We start from the raw sequence: 21,292 nt of genomic DNA on the forward strand, positions 1-21,292 counted from the left end.
TTTCTTTCTAAATCGTTTAAAACTGTTTATGCATCAGTGAATAAGCCAGTGACTAAACGATCAACTTCGCGTTGTTTCTCTTAGTAGCATGAAACAAATCTGTTATTTAAATTGTGATTTAACTACAGAGAGCGATCAAAGACAGCTCACTTTTTTTCCGGAGCTGTTACACATCGCGAGCATATCTGCACACTTGCCCAAACTGCCGTTACAATGAATGATGCTGTTATGCTGCACAACGGAGCTCTTACTGTATTCATGTGTTTGCTGTTAGCTGTGGTGAAAGCATTTTGTGAGATAACGTGTTGCAATAATGACGAGATCACTGCAGCCTTTCATGTGATGGGAAAAGATAGAATTATTTTTTTTATATAATCCACACTTCCACGATTCGTTAATCTCGACAGCTGTAATAGTAAAAAAATAAAATAAAAATTATATATATATAAAACGTTATATTTGAGAGGGGTTCCACATGAACGCATTTCGAATGCAACGATGTCAGCCAATCACAACAGTTGTGGTTTACTCGGAGTCTCACAGCAGACACACCCCTTCAAACAGAGCATTCAAGCCAGAGTGCTAATATCAGGATCTAAAAATGCTTTTTATTTCTAAATTTTAAATGTAAGAATCATACTAACAATATAAGTACACCTAAGAGAACATTAAAAAGCATTTAAAGATAAGGAAATGATCCATGTCATGGGACCTTTAATTAGGAGCACCACAAAATTAAATTGTCATCTGTTATAGGGACTACTGAACAGACATTGAGAAGTTGATTTTAAAATGAAAAGTTAAAAATAAAAAATAAAGCTGTAAACACGTGAATTTTTACAACACTGAGTGTGTCCCATCAGGTAATGAAAAGTTCTACCCACACTTGTGGTCTTCGTGCTGACTTGGACATTTGGACCAAATACTGGAAATACGTTATATAAGCAGTCAAGTGCAAAGACCATAAGTTCGTCACTGTAATTAAACACCACAATTGCACCATAGTTCATTTGCCATTTGTACCATTTCTCTACTTTTTGAACAATATTTTGGACAGTTCCTTGTTCCTGCTTTTCAAAGTTGTGGACAAAGCATGGGCCTGGACTCTCTGAAACTTGTTCTGAGGGAGGAGAACCAAGAGTTCACAAGCATCCAAATACAAATAAAAAGTTCTTTTGCATCCTGGCCAAGGGCTAAGGGTGCAGATTGGGATGAAAAAAAAAAAATCAAACTATAAATACAGGTGTATCTCAATAAATTAGAATGTCATGAAAAAGTTAATTTCAGTAATTCAACTCAAATTGTGAAAATTGTGTATTAAAAAAAATTCAGTGCACACAGACTGAAGTAGTTTAAGTCTTTGGTTCTTTTAATTTAGAAGATTTTGGCTCACATTTAACAAAAACCCACCAATTCACTATCTCATCAAGTAGAGTACTTCACAAGACTAATAATTGTTTTTTTTTATTATTATTATTTTTTTTTTTTACATTTTTAGTGAATTGTTGGCCTTCTGGAAAGTATGTTCATTTATTCTACATGTACTCAATGCAGGGGCTCTTTTTGCTTTAATTTGCCTCAATTCAGCGTTGCATGGAGGTGATCAGTTTGTGGTACTGCTGAGGTGTTATGGAAGCCCGGGTTTCTTTGACAGTGGCCTTCGGCTCATCTGCATTTTTTTGGTCTCTTGTTTCTCATTTTCCTCTTGACAATAGCTCATAGATTCTCTATGGGGTTCAGGTTTGGTGAGTTTGCTGGCCATTCAAGCACACCAACATCATGGTCATTTAACCAATTTTTGGTGCTTTTGGCAGTTTGTACAGGTGCCAAATCCTGCTGGAAAATTAAATCAGCATCTTCAAAAAGCTGGTCAGCAGAAAGAAGCATGAAGTGCTCCAAAATGTATTGGTAAATGGGATCAGTGACTCACACCAGCAGATGACATCACACCCCAAATCATCACAGACTGTGGAAACTTAACACATTTCAAGCAACTTGAGCTATGAGCTTCTCCACCCTCCCTTCAGACTCTAGGACCTTGGTTTCCAAATTAAATATAAAACATGATAATCTGAAAAGAGGAATTTGGACCACTGGGCAACAGCTGACGCTTTTATCCAAAGCGACTTACAATTGCTAGATATGTTAGAGGTCGCACGCCTCTGAAGCAACTAGGGGTTAAGTGTCTTACTCAAGGACATATTGGTGTCTCACAGTGGATTCAAACCTGGTTCTCTCACACCAAAGGCATGTGTCTTATCCACTGCGCCAACACTACCCCATATATAGCCTCACTACCCACTACTCATAAGGTCGAATCCCTCCCATGTTTTGTGTCTATATAATGTTTAGCCAATGGATAATTCCTATTTCCAATCCGGATGGCATACCTATGCTCAGCTACCCTGTCCCTCAATCTCCTTTTAGTAAGTGAAAGTGATGTGACATTCAGCCAAGTATGGTGACCCATACTCAGAATTCGTGCTCTGCATTTAACCCATCCGAAAAGCACACACACACTGTGAACACACACCCGGAGCAGTGGGCTGCCATTTATGTTGCGGCACCCGGGGAGCAGTTGGGTTCGATGTCTTGCTCAAGGGCACCTAAGTCGTGGTATTGAGGGTGGAGAGAGCAGTATACATGCACTCCCCCCACCCACAATTCCTGCCAACCCTTTGATTGCAAGTCTGACTCTCTAACCATTAGGCCACGACTAAGGCCTACATAAAAACAGCTGCATGTACACTCTAATCGATAGACAACATGGGTAGTATTGCAATTAATAAAGCTATTAATAGTTTAAGTCTTATTACTGAAAACATCCATAAATGTAGCAGTTTTAGCCATATTATCACAATAATTACAATTACAATTAATTAACAATTAGTTTACATGCTTGGATACAGCACTCTGTGAACAGCCAGCTTCTTTGCTATGGATGTTTGTGGCTTACCCTCCTTGTGAAGGGTGTCAATGATTGTCTTCTGGACAACTGTCAGATCAGCAGTCTTCCCCATGTTTGTATAGCCTAGTGAACCAAACTGAGAAACCTTTGCAGGTGTTTTGTGTTGATTAGCTGATTGCCATGTCACCATATTCTACTTTGTTGTTTTTGTAAAATGTGAGCCAAAATCATCACAATTAAAAGAACCAAAGACTTAAACTACTTCTGTCTCTGTGCACTGAATTTATTTAATACACAAGGTTTACAATTTGAGTTGAATTACTGAAATAAATTACCTTTTCCACGACATTATAATTTATTGAGATGCACCTGTAAATCTCATTTAATGGAGTGATGTTTCCTCTCTTTGCCACTAGAGGTCGCTTCAACTCCACTAGCACTTGAAGACAGGAAAGGCCCTCTTGATGCTCAGGACATGAAGTGGCATGCATGCAGTTTACACCAGGATTTTATCCAAATATAGATGGGTATACAGACTCCAGTTCTCTGTAAAAACTTCTTGTATTCAGTGGCATGGTAATGTCAGTAGCCCAGGGAGAGTCAACTCGGGTTCTCCTATTCTCCTTACTGAAAAAAGGAGTGATAAGAATAATTCCAACAGAAGAAATGCAGCACGGCTTTTACTCCTGTAATTTTGTGGTTTCCAAGAAAGGGGAGAGGTCTCCGTCCTATTCTAGATTTACGAGTCCTCAACAAACACCTCAGAAAGTACAAGTTCAGGATGCTTTCACTCGAAATATCTGTCAGGGAGACTGGTTCAAGTTGGTAGATCTCCAGGACGCTTATTTTCACATAGATATCTTTCCTGTGCATAGGAAATATCTGACATTTGCTTATCATGCAGCATACGAGTATGCAAAAATTCCCTTTTGCCTCTCTCTAGCTCCGAGGATAATCCCAAAATGTGTAGACTCCATTAAGGAATGTGGGAGTCAGAGTCTAGTCAAATCTAAACGTTCTGGTCGTTTGCGCACCATCTCCTCAACAAATAGTGCTCTATACAAATACAGTGGTGTCTCATATGGAGAGACTAGGTTTCAAAATGAACTAGACAAATAGCTGCCTGACCCCATCACAGGAGATAATCTACCTGGGTCTTAGGATGAATTCAGTGGCGTTTCAAGCTTTTCTGTCAGGGGAGCGCATTGAGGCATTTTGCTGCAGCATCTGCCTTTTTCAACGAGGGAAAACAGTCTCTCTCAGATCATGACTCAGGTTGCTGGGTCTGATGGCCTCAACACTAGCAGTAGTCCCGCTTTACATTCTCAGTGTTTAGGAGGTAACTTTTAGGACTAATCCAGAGTTTTTGCCTAAAGTATTAGATCACTCCGGTTCAGGTCAATCAGTGGATCTGATATCTGTCCATCCACTACCTTTCTCAGGAAGGGATTCTGAGTGGCTACACTGTTAAAGTCTGGTCCAGACTCTACAAATGTATGTACAAAGAATCAGGGCACTTCGCAAGAGCATTCAGCTTTTTGTTTCCTGGGCTGACTGTTTTAAGGGAAAGCCTGTCTTCAGTCAGCACCTCTCGCAATGGGTTGTAGATGCAATCGTGTTATGTTACAATAACGTGAATAAAGAGCCCCCAAGGGAGTTACGAGCTCGCTTTACTAGAGGGATAGTCCTGGGCTTTATTTATTGGCATTTCTATTCAGGGAATATGTGCTGGTCTTCCCCTATATACATTTGTGGGGTTCTTTAGACTGGATTTGACAGAACCTTCATTTGCCCACTCAGTCCTGAGAGAGTGTACAAGTTATCCATTAAGCACTTAGGTATTTCCATGTTAGTGTCAAATTTTTCAGACTTTACAGATCTGATTTAATCACTTGAGTTGGGTCAGAGAGGTATAATCTTGATCATAGTCATCTTTAATCTGCACCATCAGCATATTGACAATACGGGAGTGGTCTATATCCCAAAGTGAGATACTGAACAAATGTTAGAAAGAGAACTTTAGTTTTTTAATGCAAACCCATTTCTCTGATAACATGAAGTGAGGTATCTCACAATATTGCCCTCCTTACTTGTCCTGTACGGAGAACAAATATGCAGAGAATGACATTACAGCAGATAGCTGTGGGTTATATAAAAGGATGCGGGACTCCCTGATTACTGCAGCGATTTGGTCTGCCGTGATTGGCAGATGTGGTGTCATTGGTGCTTCCACAACTGGTCACATCTGATGTGTTCCCATATTGAGATACATCCCTTCATGTTATCAGAGTTTTTTAATAGGCAGAACTTAGGTGTTCCTGTAGCTCAATTGGTAGAGCATTTTGGTATCAAACGCAAGGTTGGGGGTTTGATTCCCGGGAACACATGATAGGTAAAAATTAATTGCCTGAATGCACTGTAAGTTGCTTTGGATAAAAGCGTCTGCTAAATGCATACATTGTTAATTTTTTTAAAATTTTATTTTATTTTAATTTAGGTGGAGGCAGAAATATTCCCCTTACCGCTTCACATACTCTGTGCTGGTTTGTACTGGATGCCTCCAGTTATTCCTTTGTTTTGCCTCCAGCTAATGCTCTGACGTAATTGAGACATTGGCATAAAAAGATCCCCTAAAAACTAAAATGTAAATGATCTCCTTAACTAAAAAGCAATGATCTCCCTCTCTTTATGCTATTACTCTTATTTGCTTAGATGTCGTTCACTTAGATCCAGCCCCTTACTCTAGATCCTATCAGAAGATATCAGTTTTGTCTGGTAACAACAACTAGCCAGCAAATTTGCCTAATAACCAAAAACCTGTTATAAGCAATTCTTGTCAGGTACCCAACATACAGTCTTCTATGAGCCAAGAAGTTGATTGAGCAAAGTCAGACAAGAACAGAAGCAGGAGACAAAGTAATGCTGATAAAAAGGAGCAGAGTTTATTTAATAATCTTGTTGCATTCGTTTCACAGCTTTTGTAACTTTATTTTTGAGAGTGGAGAATAGAAACCCAAAAAGTATTATTCCAAACAACATCCCATAAACATTCCCACTCTTACTCATGAAGACAAACAGCCCTTGAAGTACAATCATAAGATTAAACAATAATGGAGAAAATAATATAAGAAAACTAATATAATATATCAATAAATGAATACTGATTATATGATCAAACTAAATAATAAAATGATTAAATGCTAAATTATAATCAATGAATAAATGATTATAAAAGAAATAAAGTAAAACACAACACAAATGTATATGGTTGCTCTCTTGAAGCAATACAGTTTGCATTTGAGTATTATCAGATCTTTTACACAGGAGCAATTTTTTCATTTTGCATCCTGCGCTAGATATGGGTTATACAAAATTCAGAAATTCACAGGGGGAAAATCAGAAAACCACCAAAACTGGTGTAACTTGCTGGATCATCATAAACCCAGGTGTTAGCCCAAAGTTGTGTAGAAATCTGATCACCGATCTCCAGTGTGAGAACAACACCATTGCTGCCATTACCATTGGAGGTAGGCTTCCAAGCAAACACTGAGCACTGGGTTTTACCATTCTTCAAGAGACTGACTGCCATTGTTGTTCCACCATGACCATGACCGTAAAATTTGAAGTAATAGGCTCCTTTCACTGGTGCTGTGAAAACACCTGCAATGCACATGTACAAAGCAGCCACAGTAAATATCATATGTGAAGAGGATTTTGCACTTGACATGATATTCTCTTTACAGAACTTACCAGTTTTCGAGTCATAGGCACCTCCGATATTGCTAAATACTTTTTTGTAGACCAGAGTTATCACAGAATTAAAGGGCCCAGTGTGTCCAGTTCCAGATTCCAGAAGTCCAGCAGAAAAGGCAACCTTTTTGTCTGTGAATAAATGAATAGACTGGTATGAAATAAATGACAAAATAAAATTCATTTGTAAAATTGTAAAATTCAAACAATTTAAATGTCAACAAAATGTGCCTTTTACTTGCCTTCATTCTCCTTTTGCAAAGATTTAAGCTTATTTTGTGAGTCTTGTAATAGGGGTTTCAAAGCTGTTCAAATACACAAAGATGATAATGTCACAGTGTTGCTAAACAATGAACTTAAACAGATGTGTATGTTGTAGGGCTGGGCGATAAAATGATTTTATCGATTAACTCGAATGTGTAGTTTACATCGATTTGTTTGAATGAAAATCGGTTTTCTTTTTAACATCCGCTGAAGAAGACCGTGGCAGCACAAGCACACCCGTCTAAAAAAGCAACCTACAGCAGTTACTACTTACTTATTTTATTTATGACAATATGTTCTGACACTATATATATAAAAAAAATAATAACTTATCCAGTGGCATTACAAGATGGAAATATAGACTAGAAAATATATTTACACTTGTTCTGTCGTCTGACACTGGCTACATTTACATACACCCAAAGAATCAGTTTGTAATCGGATTGACGGCTTAATCTGATTGAAAAATATTCAGAAATTTTGGATCGGATTAAAGGGGGTGGTTTATACTTCTTCTAATACGATTGAGCGTACATGTAAATACTTGGTTGGATTGAACCACGAAACTGAAAGGACTGCGCATGTGCAATGACGTAGAAATAATGTAATGATGTATGACGCACAGAACGTGTGGCTCTTCCTTTTGAATAAAGTGTTGTATAAATGTGTGTCCTGTCATTATAAAGCTCCTTTCACTCGGCAACTGTGACGTGGAGCAGGACAACCTTGTTTTGGATACTCATCCACACTGGATTCTACAGGCAACCCGTTTTGGGTGCAGGGAGGGGCTTTTTTTTGTGTGGTAAATATGAGCAGCAAAGCACAGTGGTTTATATATATATATAAATTATATATTATATATTATTTATTTATATATCCATAAATGGGTAAATATTAAGTCTGCTGTTAAAAACAAATGAACTGTGTAGGAGAGTGGTTATTATGTGCAAACATTGAGAAACTCGATATTATCTATATGTCACTTTCACTTTCACTAGCTATTTGAACAGTGCGCATGTAAAAAAAAAAAAAAAATCCGATTTGAGGCTTGTGACATATAAACATGCACATCAACCCAATCACTTTATTTAGCATACAATCAGATTCACCAATCGGAATGAATTCAGTCTGATTGAACCAAAAAGTGTGCATGTAAACGTAGCCACTAGCTGCATTTACATGGACCCTACTAATCCAATCGTAATAGGAATGGATTGATTTAAATCGTAAATCAGATTTCTTGTGAAAAAAATCGCACATTTTTTAAGGCCATGTCGCCCAGCCCTAGTATGTTGCAATTTCTTTAAAATAGTTCATAAATTGTTTTTCTATAATGACGTTGAAAAAAATGCAACCACTTTTCCACCTTACCTTCATTCTCACTCAATACTTTAGCCAGTTTTTCTTCTAATTTTTGTATCCTTTTGTCCATGTCATTCAGTTTCTCAAGCTCAGCATAAATGTTCACATTTGGTGAACAAAAATCTTTTGCAAGTGAACTCCCAGCACATTTGTAAGACCACCATCGTCAGTTCTTTTTCAGGTTCTCAATTAGTCCTGTAATTATTCCACAATTCAGCTTTGAATTGCAAACGCTGTTACAAAAGCTTTGATACCTTTTCTTAAGGTTGCATAAGTTTGTTAACATTTGTACTTTAGACTGATGTTCTGAAGGGTTTGGCTTATTTCAGTAATCAATTAAGACAAGTCAGATGTAGAATTGAGTGCACTTACATTTTCAGCGTAATAAATTATATATTAATAGATTATTGACTCCACGCAGGTCTATTATTAATCATTATAAATAAGTTGTATCTGACCTAAATTATAAAAATATTAAAATACTTACAATTGGACAGAAGACTCTCCGTAGACTCTCTGTTCTAGCTTTAAGTCAACACAACTATTATATTAAAAAGTTTATATATCAAGGCAATATCAGAGATGGTTCTGGTGCTGTAGAAGCTCTTCAGGTCACAAAGCATCATCATATTTCACTGTTATCATCATGGATATTTAAAGATAAGTTAGTGACCTCCCCAAATGAGGTCATCCAGACTGGGAATGCCTCCTTTAAAAGGCTGGTTTAAGGTGTTCCTCTGCATTTCCTCTTCACCTTTTATCCATTGCAGCATACTAATACAAATTCCTGCACACTTATAAAGTTGCACACTAAAACATGTTCTCTTCTCCACTTTGAGCATAAATAAGTCATCTGTAGTGTGATAAATGTAGAGCAGCCTCATCTTTATAACTTTCAAACCTCAAATGTTTCTTTTTAAGCACACTTATTTCTGGTGTAATGGGGGGTATTTATAAAGGTTTGTGATTCAGATAGTATTATAACAGCATCTGTGCATTGTGTTTGTGTATACGGTGTATACTTCCCCTTGTAGGTTGAAGCTATAAGGGATACAGCTACGGCCATGTGCACATCAATATTGGGCATGTGCACATCAATATTCTGTGATTTTTTCTTTATGCTAAACACCAATAATACTGTATTTGCATTATTATAAGGGGTAGATTTGAGTTGGGGTAGGTGTGACAACCCTTCAAGAGTTATAGTAAACTGTATGAAGTTTGTTAGTCATGAACTGGCTCAAAACGTGTCTTTTAATTGCAGGTTTGTTCTTTTATTTGTGATTGGCTAGTTCTTTAGTTATTTATTTCGGCCCTGTAAGTGCAATGAGAATGCTGATTGGAGAAAAGGGAGGGGAGAAGAGAACTGACGATTGAAAAGAGAGGTATGTTGTTTCTCTGAGAGTTTTAAGCCAAAAATAGACAGAAGTGGAAAGTAATGAAATACATTTACTTGAGTACTGTACTTAAAGGGTTAGTTCACCCAATAATCAAAATTATGTCATTAATTACTCACCCTCATGTCGTTCCAAACCAGTGAGACCTCCGTTCATCATGGGAACACAGTTTAAGATATTTTAGATTTAGTCCGAGAGCTCTCAGTCCCTTCATTGAAGCTGTGTGTACGGTGTACTGTCCATGTTCAGAAAGGTAAGAAAAACATCATCAAAGTAGTCCATGTGACACCAGAGGGTCAGTTAGAATAGTCGGATATGACAAACTGCTTTGTTTTGAACTCTCTCTAACAACAGACATGGAAGAGAAGACCATGCTGAATAAGTCATAGTTTTTGCTATTTTTGGACCAAAATGTATTTCCGATGCTTCAAAAAATTGACCCTCTGATGTCACATGGATGTTTTTTATTACCTTTCTGGACATGGACAGTAGACCGTACACACAGCTTCAATGGAGGGACTGAGAGCTCTTGGACTAAATCTAAAATATCTTAAACTGTGTTCCGAAGATGAACGATCACTTTTTGAGTATCTGTATTATACTTGACTATTATTTTTTATTATGACCTACATTATCTGTACTTTTACTCTAATAATGGAATTGTGTACCGTGTCCACCTCTGAAAATAGAGTATCTAACTCCTGGCTAAGAGTGTTAAATCGACATTGAGCATTACAAGTGTTGTGATCACTTTTGTTCATTTGTTTGGTGTTTTTTCCATCTTATTTTTCAACATGGGAGTAAGCCATTTTCTGTGAATGTGAGAGACTTCCTGTTCATTAGCCACTGTTGGGAAATAAAACAAGAAGAATGACAAAGTCCACTAAACGGTTTGCACAAAACAGTGTATTCATAATTAAGATAATACTTTAAAATAATATGGTAAGACACAGCAGCTTGCAATATCAAGCAGCAAAACAAGCTGTTTTGTACAGTTAAAAACTGGAAGTGAATGACACTGGAAGCCAGAACCATTAAATTTACTAATGGCTGCACTGGGGAAAACAAGGTGGATACTCTGTACAAGAGTTTAATTTATGATTTGTTTTCTTCTGAGCTGACATTATATATATATATATATATATATATATATATATATATATATATATATATATATATGCTTATACGAATGAAGAGGCCATTTGCTCTTTCAAGGCTCCCACACTCCCCAGCAAAAGGTACAGGTCTGCAACAAGTTAAAGGATAAGTTCACTCCAGAATTTAAATTTCCATTACATGAACACCTTGGATGACATTGGTGTGAGTAAATTAACATGACATTTTTATTTAATTCTGGAGTGAACTAACACTTTAAGGCGTGTGACTGATGTGTGTGTGCGCCCATGCATGTAGTCTATTGACTGCTAATATTTGCTTTTCACTTATTTGCAAGAAGTGAGGTTTGGTGTTTTATAATCTTTGTGTTACCGAAACGAGCTAAGTGTATTTTCCTATGTCAATTTAAACTGCGTTATTTGTGGTTCCCTGCTATTTTTTGGCTCCCAGTTAATGTGAATTTTACTCATATATATGTTATCTCATTTTCTGAACATGTAGTTTAAAAGGCATTTCTAAGAAAAAAACAACAAAACAACTGACAGTTTGATAATCAGTAGCAGTCTTTATTGATTTCTCTGTTACATATATACATAATTCATTTATTTAGTCTTTCCTATTTATTTAAAAATAAATGAAAAATAAATAAAATTGCTAACTTTAATAAACTTACCTTTTGTGCTGTTTGAAGTTATTCTCTTTTGGGTTAACTTGGGTTATCTGTTATAGGCCTAAAATATTTTTGTTGAAATAAATACTCAACTTTGAAAAAACTTTGAAAAAATTCAAACATGTAAACTGCACATAATGCAGTTTTTAAATTAACTTCTAAATTATGAAAACTCTGTTTGTTGTTGAAATATGTTCATTCACACAGTGCCTCTCTTAACTCATTTTTCAACAGGTTAAGGCTATTTAAACATTAAATAATTAATGTAAAATATAGTAAGTATATAGTCTGATATTTCACGAAATGCTCTTCTCTTATGTATGGTGAACTAAAGAGCTGTGGACACTGATGACTTCCTGAGGTAAATGAAAAGCTACATTACAACCTATTTTATTGCTGTCTTTCTGCTGTTGAAACACTGATTGAGCGATTACATGAAGCAGGAGATGTCCATTTATGTATATTTTGAATTCAAAGTAGTTGCTGTCAGATATTTATCACAGTCACTGCAGTAACCATCCAGGACAATTACCCGATCAAAGTCACCTGAATAATAATTACCCTCACCTGTTGTCACCAATCAAGCAAAGCTACAAATGCAGACCCTCACTAATTACTCACTGAATCTCAGAATTCCATTTTTCTGTCCAAGATACTAGAAAAGGTAGTATCCTCACAATTATATTCTTTCATAGGGGAAAAATTGTATCTGTGAGGATTTCCTTTTAGGGTTTAGACCGTATCTTAGTACTGAGACTGCTCTAATTAGAGTTACAAATTACCTGCTCTCATCATTCAAGATTCAGGATTTTTATTCCTCACATACACATTTATATAGAGCATATATAACCAGCAGTGAAGTGTGAGTCAGGTCCACTCCATGGACAGTGCAATTATTAAAGAATACACATCATCTGTATGGAGGGATTATTTGGTCAGATTATAAACTAAAAGTCTGAAACTAAAAGTCTTAAACCAAAACTAAAAATCTAAATTTGAAACTTAAAGTCCAAGTCGAAACTTAATTTGGCATTTAGGATTGGGCATTTGGTATTTAGGATAGGGTATTTTGTATTTAGGATTGGGCATTTTCTATTTAGGGTTGGGCATTTGGTCATTTAGCCATTTAGGATTTAGGATTGGGCATTTGGGGATTTAGGATTGGGAATTTGGTATTTAGGATTGGGCATTTAATCATTTAGCCATTAGGGATTGAGGATTGAGGATTGGGGATTTGCGGATTTAGGATTGGGCATTTAAAGATTGAGGATTGGGCATTTGAGGATTGAGGAGTGTATGCAAATTAGGAGGCGTGGCCCAAATACTGGAGGCTGGGTTTGAAATGGCTGGTGCGCAGAGGCACCTTATGGACAGCAGAGGGAGCTCCCAGTGCTAAGGAGCACACTGCAATGAAAGTAATGTAATTGTAATGTAATTCTGTTTCTGTAATGAAACAGAGTGAGTGAGCGGCTTGAGTGAGGACTGTGTGATAATTTCAACTTAATGACAGCCTTGTAACATTTGTGGCCTCAAACACAAAGTCACCAGTGAAAGGAGTGCTATCGGTCTGATGACGAGAAAGCAGCAGACAGTGCAGCAGGCAAGATGCTAACATTAGCTACTAGTTATATAAGCTGATATTGCTAACATGCTTTAGTAGGGTATTATTATATTGGGACATGCTGTTTTGTTTTTTAAACTGTGGTTAACCCCTCTGACATTAGTAGATACACTCCTTTCACATTGCCACTAGATGGTCTTGTTTCCGTTTTTTTTTTTTTTTTTTTTTTTTTTTATGCTAGAGGTCAGGGGAGAATAGACCGACTGATTCAAGCTGATAGAAGAGCAACTTTGACTGAAATAACCACTCGTTACAACCGAGGTATGCAGCAAAGCATTTGTGAAACCACAACACGCCCATTTTCACCTGACCTCTAGCATCAACAAGGCTTTTTCGCCCACAGGACTGCCGCATACTGGATGTTGTTCCCTTTTCACACCATTCTTTGTAAACCCTAGAAATGGTTGTGCGTGAAAATCCCAGTAACTGAGCAGATTGTGAAATACTCATACCGGCCCGTCTGGCACCAACAACCATGCCACGCTCAAAACTGCTTAAATCACCTTTCTTTCCCATTCTGACATTCAGTTTGGAGTTCAGGAGGTTGTCTTGACCAGGACCACACCCCTAAATGCATTGAATCAAATGCCATGTGATTGGTTGATTAGATAATTGCATTAATGAGAAATTGAACAGGTGTTCCTAATAATCCTTTAGGTGAGTGTATATATACATACACACGACATATGACATCAAAGAGAGTAGACGCTCCTTATGCTTTTGAATCGCTCTTGCAGTACTTTGATGTCATAAACCGATCAGTCGTGCAGTGTGCAGCACTGTTTCAAGTCGAACAAGCCTAATTTCTTTTCTCTCACAATCTTTATAAAATATATATAGGCTATATGTATATATATATTGCTATATGTATAGCAAAAAAAAAATCAGAAACAAGACCATCTAGTGGCAATGTGAAAGGAGTGTATCTACTAATGTCAGAGGGGTTAACCGCAGTTTAAAAAACAAAACAGCATGTCCCAATATAATAATACCCTACTAAAGCATGTTAGCAATATCAGCTTATATAACTAGTAGCTAATGTTAGCATCTTGCCTGCTGCACTGTCTGCTGCTTTCTCGTCATGAGATCGATAGTACTCCTTTCACTGGTGACTTTGTGTTTGAGGCCACAAATGTTACAAAGCTGTCATTAAGTTGAAATTATCACACAGTCCTCACTCAAGCCGCTCACTCACTCTGTTTCATTACAGAAACAGAATTACATTACAATTACATTACTTTCATTACAGTGTGCTCCTTAGCACTGGGAGCTCCCTCTGCTGTCCATAAGGTGCCTCTGCGCACCAGCCATTTCAAACCCAGCCTCCAGTATTTGGGCCACGCCTCCTAATTTGCATACACTCCTCAATCCTGAAATGCCCAATCCTAAATCCACAAATACCCAATCCTAAATGGCTAAATGATTAAATGCCCAATCCTAAATACCAAATTCCCAATCCTAAATCCCCAAATGGCTAAATGAGCAAATGCCCAACCTTAAATAGAAAATGCCCAATCCTAAATAGAAAATGCCCAATCCTGAATACAAAATACCCTATCCTAAATACCAAATGCCCAATCCTAAATACCAAATTAATTTTCGACTTGGACTTTAAGTTTCAAATTTAGATTTTTAGTTTTAGTTTAAGACTTTTAGTTTTAAACTTTTAGTTTATAATCTGACCAAATAATCCCTCCATACATCTGATCATGGTTGTATCTCTCCATTAGTGCTATTGGATCTTAGCACTGCGTTCGACACTATTGATCACAACTTTCTTTTCATAGACTAGAAAACTTTGTTGGCATTAGTGGAAGTGCATTAACATGGTTTAAATCGTACATATATGATGGCCATCAATTTGTAGCAATGAATGAAGAGGTATCCTATCGATCACAATAGCAGTATGGAGTACCACAAGGCTCAGTACTAGGGTCGTTACTCTTCATGCTTTACATGTTACCCTTGGGAGATATCATCATGAAACACAGTGTTAGCTTTCACTGTTAAGATAATGATACTCAGCTCTATATTTCTTTGTGGCCCAATGAAACATACCAATTTGAAAAACTAGTGGAATGCATAGTCGATATAAAAAATTGGATGACGAGTAATTTCTTAATGCTAAATTCTGAAGAAACAGAGGTGTTAAATCTCTTTTTAAATCTGTTTTTAAATCTCGCTTATTACTTATAAAGCCCTGAATGTTTTAGCACTTCAGTATTTGAACAAGCTCTTGTTACATTATAGTCCCCCACGTCTGCTGCATTCTCAAAACTCTGGCAATTTGATAATACTTAGAATATCAAAATCCACTACGGGTAACAGATCCTTTTCCTATTTAGTGCCAAAACTCTGGAATAACCTACCTAACATTGTTTGGGAGGCAGACACACTCTTGCAGTTTAAATCTAGATGAAAGACCCATCTCTTTAACCTGGTTTACACATAACACACTAGAGCCTGGTTTCTCCCAAAGTTTTTTCTCCATTTTGTCACCGATGGAGTTTTGGTTCCTTGCTTTCTGGCTTGCTTAGTTGGGGATACTTCATTTACAGCGATATCGTAGGCTTGATTGCTAATGATTGCAAAGATACTAAACTGAACTGAGCTCAATGATGACAACACTGGATTCATTAATGAACAGCCTTTAACTGTCATTTTGCATTATTGACACACTATTTTCCTAATTAATGGTGTTTAGTTGCTTTGACACAATCTGTTTTGTTTAAAACGTTATATAAATAAAGGTGACTTGACTTGACTCAGTATAACATTAAACAGGATATTCCTTGAATCATAAATAAACGGGAAAAAAAAAAAAAAAAAATGAAATACTTGTTCATTTATCAAAACAATATAATTTAAACAGATAGAACCATGTTCCCTTTATAGTAATGAAATTGACCCCTGTACATTATTGATCCTTTAACCAACCCTTAAACCTACCCAAACAACCAAACCTGTTACCCGTATCACACCTCAATAGCAGCAAAAGAGTTGTGCATTAACACATGCTTTTAATCATTCTTTAATATCTGTTAAAATAATTTGTTAATTTTCAATAATTGCTTGATCGTATAGAATTTAAAGTTTAATGGCATTTGTTAGCATTTTAACTTACATAAAATAATGATTTGTTTGAACATTATCTAATGTTTAATAAGTTTATTACCAAACATCAACAAGCACATTATCTGACATTTCTAACTATTTGAATATATATTATTAACAAATTATCCAATAACCATTATTTGATGTTTGTTAATGATTTATTAATGAAAGTTATTAAAGCTTTACTTAACTGCAGACATGGAAATGGCATAGCAGGAAATATTTGTACAATACAAATATTTAGAGTGTACCTTATTTTCCCATAAAGAAAGATCACAGATTCTTTCCTGAAGTTCCTAATCCTACTGCTAATATTTGCTTTAGGAATTTATTTTCCTATGTCAATTTAAACTTTCTTTTGTTGTTGTCTGGTTGTTTTGAGCTACCAGTAAATGTTACATAATATTTACATTTAGTCATTTAGCAGACACTTTTATCCAAAATTACTTACAAATTAGGACAGTGGAAGCAATCAAAATCAAGAAAAGAGCAATGATATGCATGCATACATCCGTAGATGCGCTGGGACACAGTCATCAGTGATGTTTCCTGAGATCATTGGGTGTTTTGGGTCTTTCAACCTCAGACACCCTCCTTCAGGCATCCCAGCTGGGGTTGATCAGGCCCCAACTTGTGTCCCAGCAGTGCCAACCCACTCTTTGGACCTTTTAATCCAAATCCACCTCGATGCTCTTTCTGTGGCTTCTGTGGTAGACTTAATAGCTCTCCTCTTTGCAACTGTGGCTGAGCAGGGTGTAGCATTTGGACCAATCAATTATTATTATATTAACAAATAATATCTAGTGCCCCCTCATCTAACAAAAGGGTCTATGGACCCTTCCCCCAAAATGCAACTATCACCTCCAAAATGCAGAACATGCCTCTGGTTCCATAGCAACTAAACACACACTATCTGATAACACTAGGTTTACAGCTCCCAGAAACTCTTAACTCAAGTCCCTCAAAAACAGACACCTAATGCACATGAAAGGGACACTTCTCTAATTAATTCATAGAAAAACCTTTCTTTGAATTAATTCACATATACTTTAGGGCATTGTTTATGCTGTTACTGTTCTTGTATATTGTCTTTTGAGTACTGTATGTGTTTTAAGCATGCTTATAATGGATCACTAGTTAATATAACAGGAAAGTAACATACTTGGATTTGACAGACAGTTGACACTGAGAGGTCAAGTAAATAATTACAGCAGTAAATATTTATAATTAATCATAACTAGTTATGATTGATTATTCATATTTCTCCTTTGAGCTGATTCGCTACAAGGGTGAAGCTCTTACACAAGGATTGGGTGGCGAAGCCTCCTCACCTCACCTCAATGGGTTCACAGCGAGCCCTCCAACCCCTCCTCCAGGACTTGACTATGAGCTCCTGATACTTATGCTGCTTGTGCTCATTGGCTGCTTCCATCTGGTCCTCCCAAGGGACTATCAGTTCCAGCAATAGAAACTGCTTAGAAGAAGCAGATGTCAGCACCATGTCTGGTCTTAAATAGGTCGATGTTACAAAATCTTGGGAACTTGAGCTGGTTACCCAAGTCAACCTGCAGTTTCCAGTCTGGTGCTGATGAGAGCAAGCTGGCTGCTGGTGTTATCTTGCGATCGTGGCTGATCTCCAGCGTTTACAAAAGCAATTCTCCTCTGACTGCGGATATGTTTATTGTTGGCCACTGCACTGGAAATGTCCTCTGCCACAGACTTCAGGACTTGGTCATGTTGCCAGCTATAGCTACCCTCTCCAAGGGATGACGGGCAGCTACTCAGAATGTGCCACAGGGTCCCAATTCCGGGGCAATGAGGACAAGTTGTCTTGCCACAGACATGCAGGTTAACAGGCCTGGGAAACACATCATAAGATGCTTTTCCACTGTCGGGCCAGTGCGAGCCAGGGCTTAAAACTGCCCGGGCGGGACTAAGCCTCGGTCCAGTAGCACGAGGCCAGAATAGCACAGCGTTTCCACTGTCGAGCCTGAAGCTCTGCACTTCGCTAAAAAAAAACCTGCCCTTTACACACCTCCCATTTAACCCCATCAGTTCACCAACAAAGAGAAGTTATCAGAAAACGAATAAGAAAAAAAAATCACTGGAACGTGATCGATCACAAAAAACATAACCGGCATTTTTTTGTTTGCACGCTTTGTTAAATATTTTAATTAAAAAGCATCAATGTTATACTATAAGTGATACATTGAGCATAATTGTTAACTGGCCTATTTTAATGTACTTTATATAACCTTTATTCATGATGAATTTATTCAAATGCTGTCTACATTTGACAGCATATACTTTCACGCAATACTGTCAGGTAGCCTAGACCTTTGGTTAATATAATTATTTAATAATATAATAATTTCTATAATAATTAATATAATTTGTTACTTCTAAATAAATTATCAATCAATTTATCTCTGATAATCCCAGCTTGCTATGGCCATGCAGGCTTGTTTACGCATTAAACTTGTGGCCACAAGAAAAATATATGTTGTTCCCTCAACATAAACTATTTAAAATATGAAATAACAAAAATAGTTTAATGAAATACTTCATAATATTTAATCATATATCAGCAAGGCCTCCTGTTGGGTCCATGGCTGAAAAGAAAAACATACAAATTTTAATAACATTGTAAATTACAATTAATAATATTATTTATGTATATGAAATTAAAATAAAAATTTGCACATTCAGCCCAACATATTAAGATGTGCATTAAAAGTAAATATCAATTTACCTCATTTTAATATGGTATCTCGTAAATATTTGTTACATTTAAAAATGTCTATAATGTTTTATAATAAATAATAATAATAATAGACATGCAACGTACATATAAATCTGAAAGTCACTGGGTCTCATTCATGAAACATTCGTAAATATACGAGTAAATATGTGAGTGATTTGCGCGTAAAGAGAACTTCCCGAAAACTCTTCTCCTGATTCACAAAAAACTTCGTAAACGTCAGATGTGATAGTGAAATGTGTGTGTGTGTTAATGAATTCCAATCAGTCGTAAATGCGACGCGCGTGCACGCTCATTCTCAATTACCATAAATCCCTCCCATTAAATCCGACTGACAACTATATATGAGCATCATATTATGACACCAAACGAATGATTCCAACACGTCTTTTCAAAAGCGAATGAAAATTAAAAATTCTCAGCTGCAGAAATTGAAGTTTTATTATCAGAAGTTCATTCAAAACGCCACGTTTTATTTTCAAGCGTACATAGTGGCGTATCAGGTCCTAAAAAAAGGATGCTTGGCAGCATATTACAGACGATGTTAATAGAGTTTCATCTGTTAATCGAACAGTCCCAGAAGTGAAAAGAAAAACCGTATGTAATTACTATATATAATATTTTTTTTCAAAATGCTGTGTGAATATGTACCCGATTAAGAATTAAAATGCTGCAGTAGGCCTATTAATGAGCAAAACGTTCAGACGTTAAACGCACTATTTACGCGTGACTGGGAGCAGGTGTAGATTTCTTTCGTACCAACTAACATTTGGAAAATACGAACGTTTTAATGAATCCGAAAATTTACGCCAGAACCACTTTACACGCGATTTACACAAAAATTCGTTCTGCTCGTGTTTCATGAATGAGACCCAATGTCTTAAAAAAATGACACTCTCTGATTTATCATCCTCATTTATATAGGCTACTTATATAAATTCTGTGATTTGCAGACAGTGTCCTTAGCTGATATTTTGTTGAGTTGTATCTACAATATCTTCTGAATATGAATGAATAGCCGTTAGCTTACTTCAGTTTCAAGAGAATAGTCAAAAACAGAGTTAACCTGAATCTGAAAGTCCCTATATTGGTATGCGTTTTGGTGGTTAATTAATCAGGTTTTGCCAAAACCAAGTTATAATTGACCGATATTTATCCTAACAATATGCATGTGAAATATTCAAGAGTAGCCTATAATAACTTGCTGAATAAAAGCTCTATTCCAGTCTTTAATTTGTATTATATTCTGTTTACCACCAGATGGTGCCATAATGAAAAATATGAAAATGGATTAGTTCAGTATCCATTGTATCAATTTGTTTAGTACTTTACATGATAGACCTTTTACACAATGCTGAGGTTCTTAGATGTGGAAGTTGTCATGCTTAATGGAAGCAAACAAACATATTTTTGTGTTCCCCTTTGCTGCAATAGCAATTGTGTAAGAAAAATACACACAAGTGTTTCTAATAGTGTTGAGAAATTATATATATATATATATATATATATATACAGTATTGTTCAAAATAATAGCAGTACAATGTGACTAACCAGAATAATCAAGGTTTTTAGTATATTTTTTATTGCTACGTGGCAAACAAGTTACCAGTAGGTTCAGTAGATTCTCAGAAAACAAATGAGACCCAGCATTCATGATGTGCACGCTCTTAAGGCTGTGCAATTGGGCAATTAGTTGAAAGGGGTGTGTTCAAAAAAATAGCAGTGTCTACCTTTGACTGTACAAACTCAAAACTATTTTGTACAAACATTTTTTTTTCCTGGGATTTAGCAATCCTGTGAATCACTAAACTAATATTTAGTTGTATGACCACAGTTTTTTAAAACTGCTTGACATCTGTGTGGCATGGAGTCAACCAACTTGTGGCACCTCTCAGCTGTTATTCCACTCCATGATTCTTTAACAACATTCCACAATTCATTCACATTTCTTGGTTTTGCTTCAGAAACAGCATTTTTGATATCACCCCACAAGTTCTCAATTGGATTAAGGTCTGGAGATTGGGCTGGCCACTCCATAACATTAATTTTGTTGGTTTGGAACCAAGACTTTGCCCGTTTACTAGTGTGTTTTGGGTCATTGTCTTGTTGAAACAACCATTTCAAGGGCATGTCCTCTTCAGCATAGGGCAACATGACCTCTTCAAGTATTTTAACATATGCAAACTGATCCATGATCCCTGGTATGCGATAAATAGGCCCAACACCATAGTAGGAGAAACATGCCCATATCATGATGCTTGCACCTCCATGCTTCACTGTCTTCACTGTGTACTGTGGCTTGAATTCAGAGTTTGGGGGTCGTCTCACA

General features: G+C 36.6%; 1 protein-coding gene across 1 annotated transcript; it reads right to left on the reverse strand.

Annotated features, from left to right (window-relative positions):
* Positions 1 to 6,241: 6,241 nt before the first annotated feature.
* Positions 6,242 to 17,703, reverse strand: LOC128022825 (cerebellin-4). The gene is made up of 5 exons (XM_052610608.1): positions 17,534 to 17,703; positions 8,294 to 8,433; positions 6,901 to 6,963; positions 6,659 to 6,790; positions 6,242 to 6,568 (listed from the first exon to the last, which is right to left on the reverse strand). The coding sequence occupies exons 1-5, from the start codon at positions 17,701 to 17,703 to the stop codon at positions 6,291 to 6,293; spliced, it is 783 nt and encodes a 260-aa protein (XP_052466568.1). The 3' UTR covers positions 6,242 to 6,290.
* Positions 17,704 to 21,292: the final 3,589 nt, after the last annotated feature.

Source organism: Carassius gibelio, chromosome A2, assembly GCF_023724105.1.
Source record: "Carassius gibelio isolate Cgi1373 ecotype wild population from Czech Republic chromosome A2, carGib1.2-hapl.c, whole genome shotgun sequence".
In the NCBI taxonomy this organism is placed as follows: Eukaryota; Metazoa; Chordata; class Actinopteri; order Cypriniformes; family Cyprinidae; genus Carassius; species Carassius gibelio.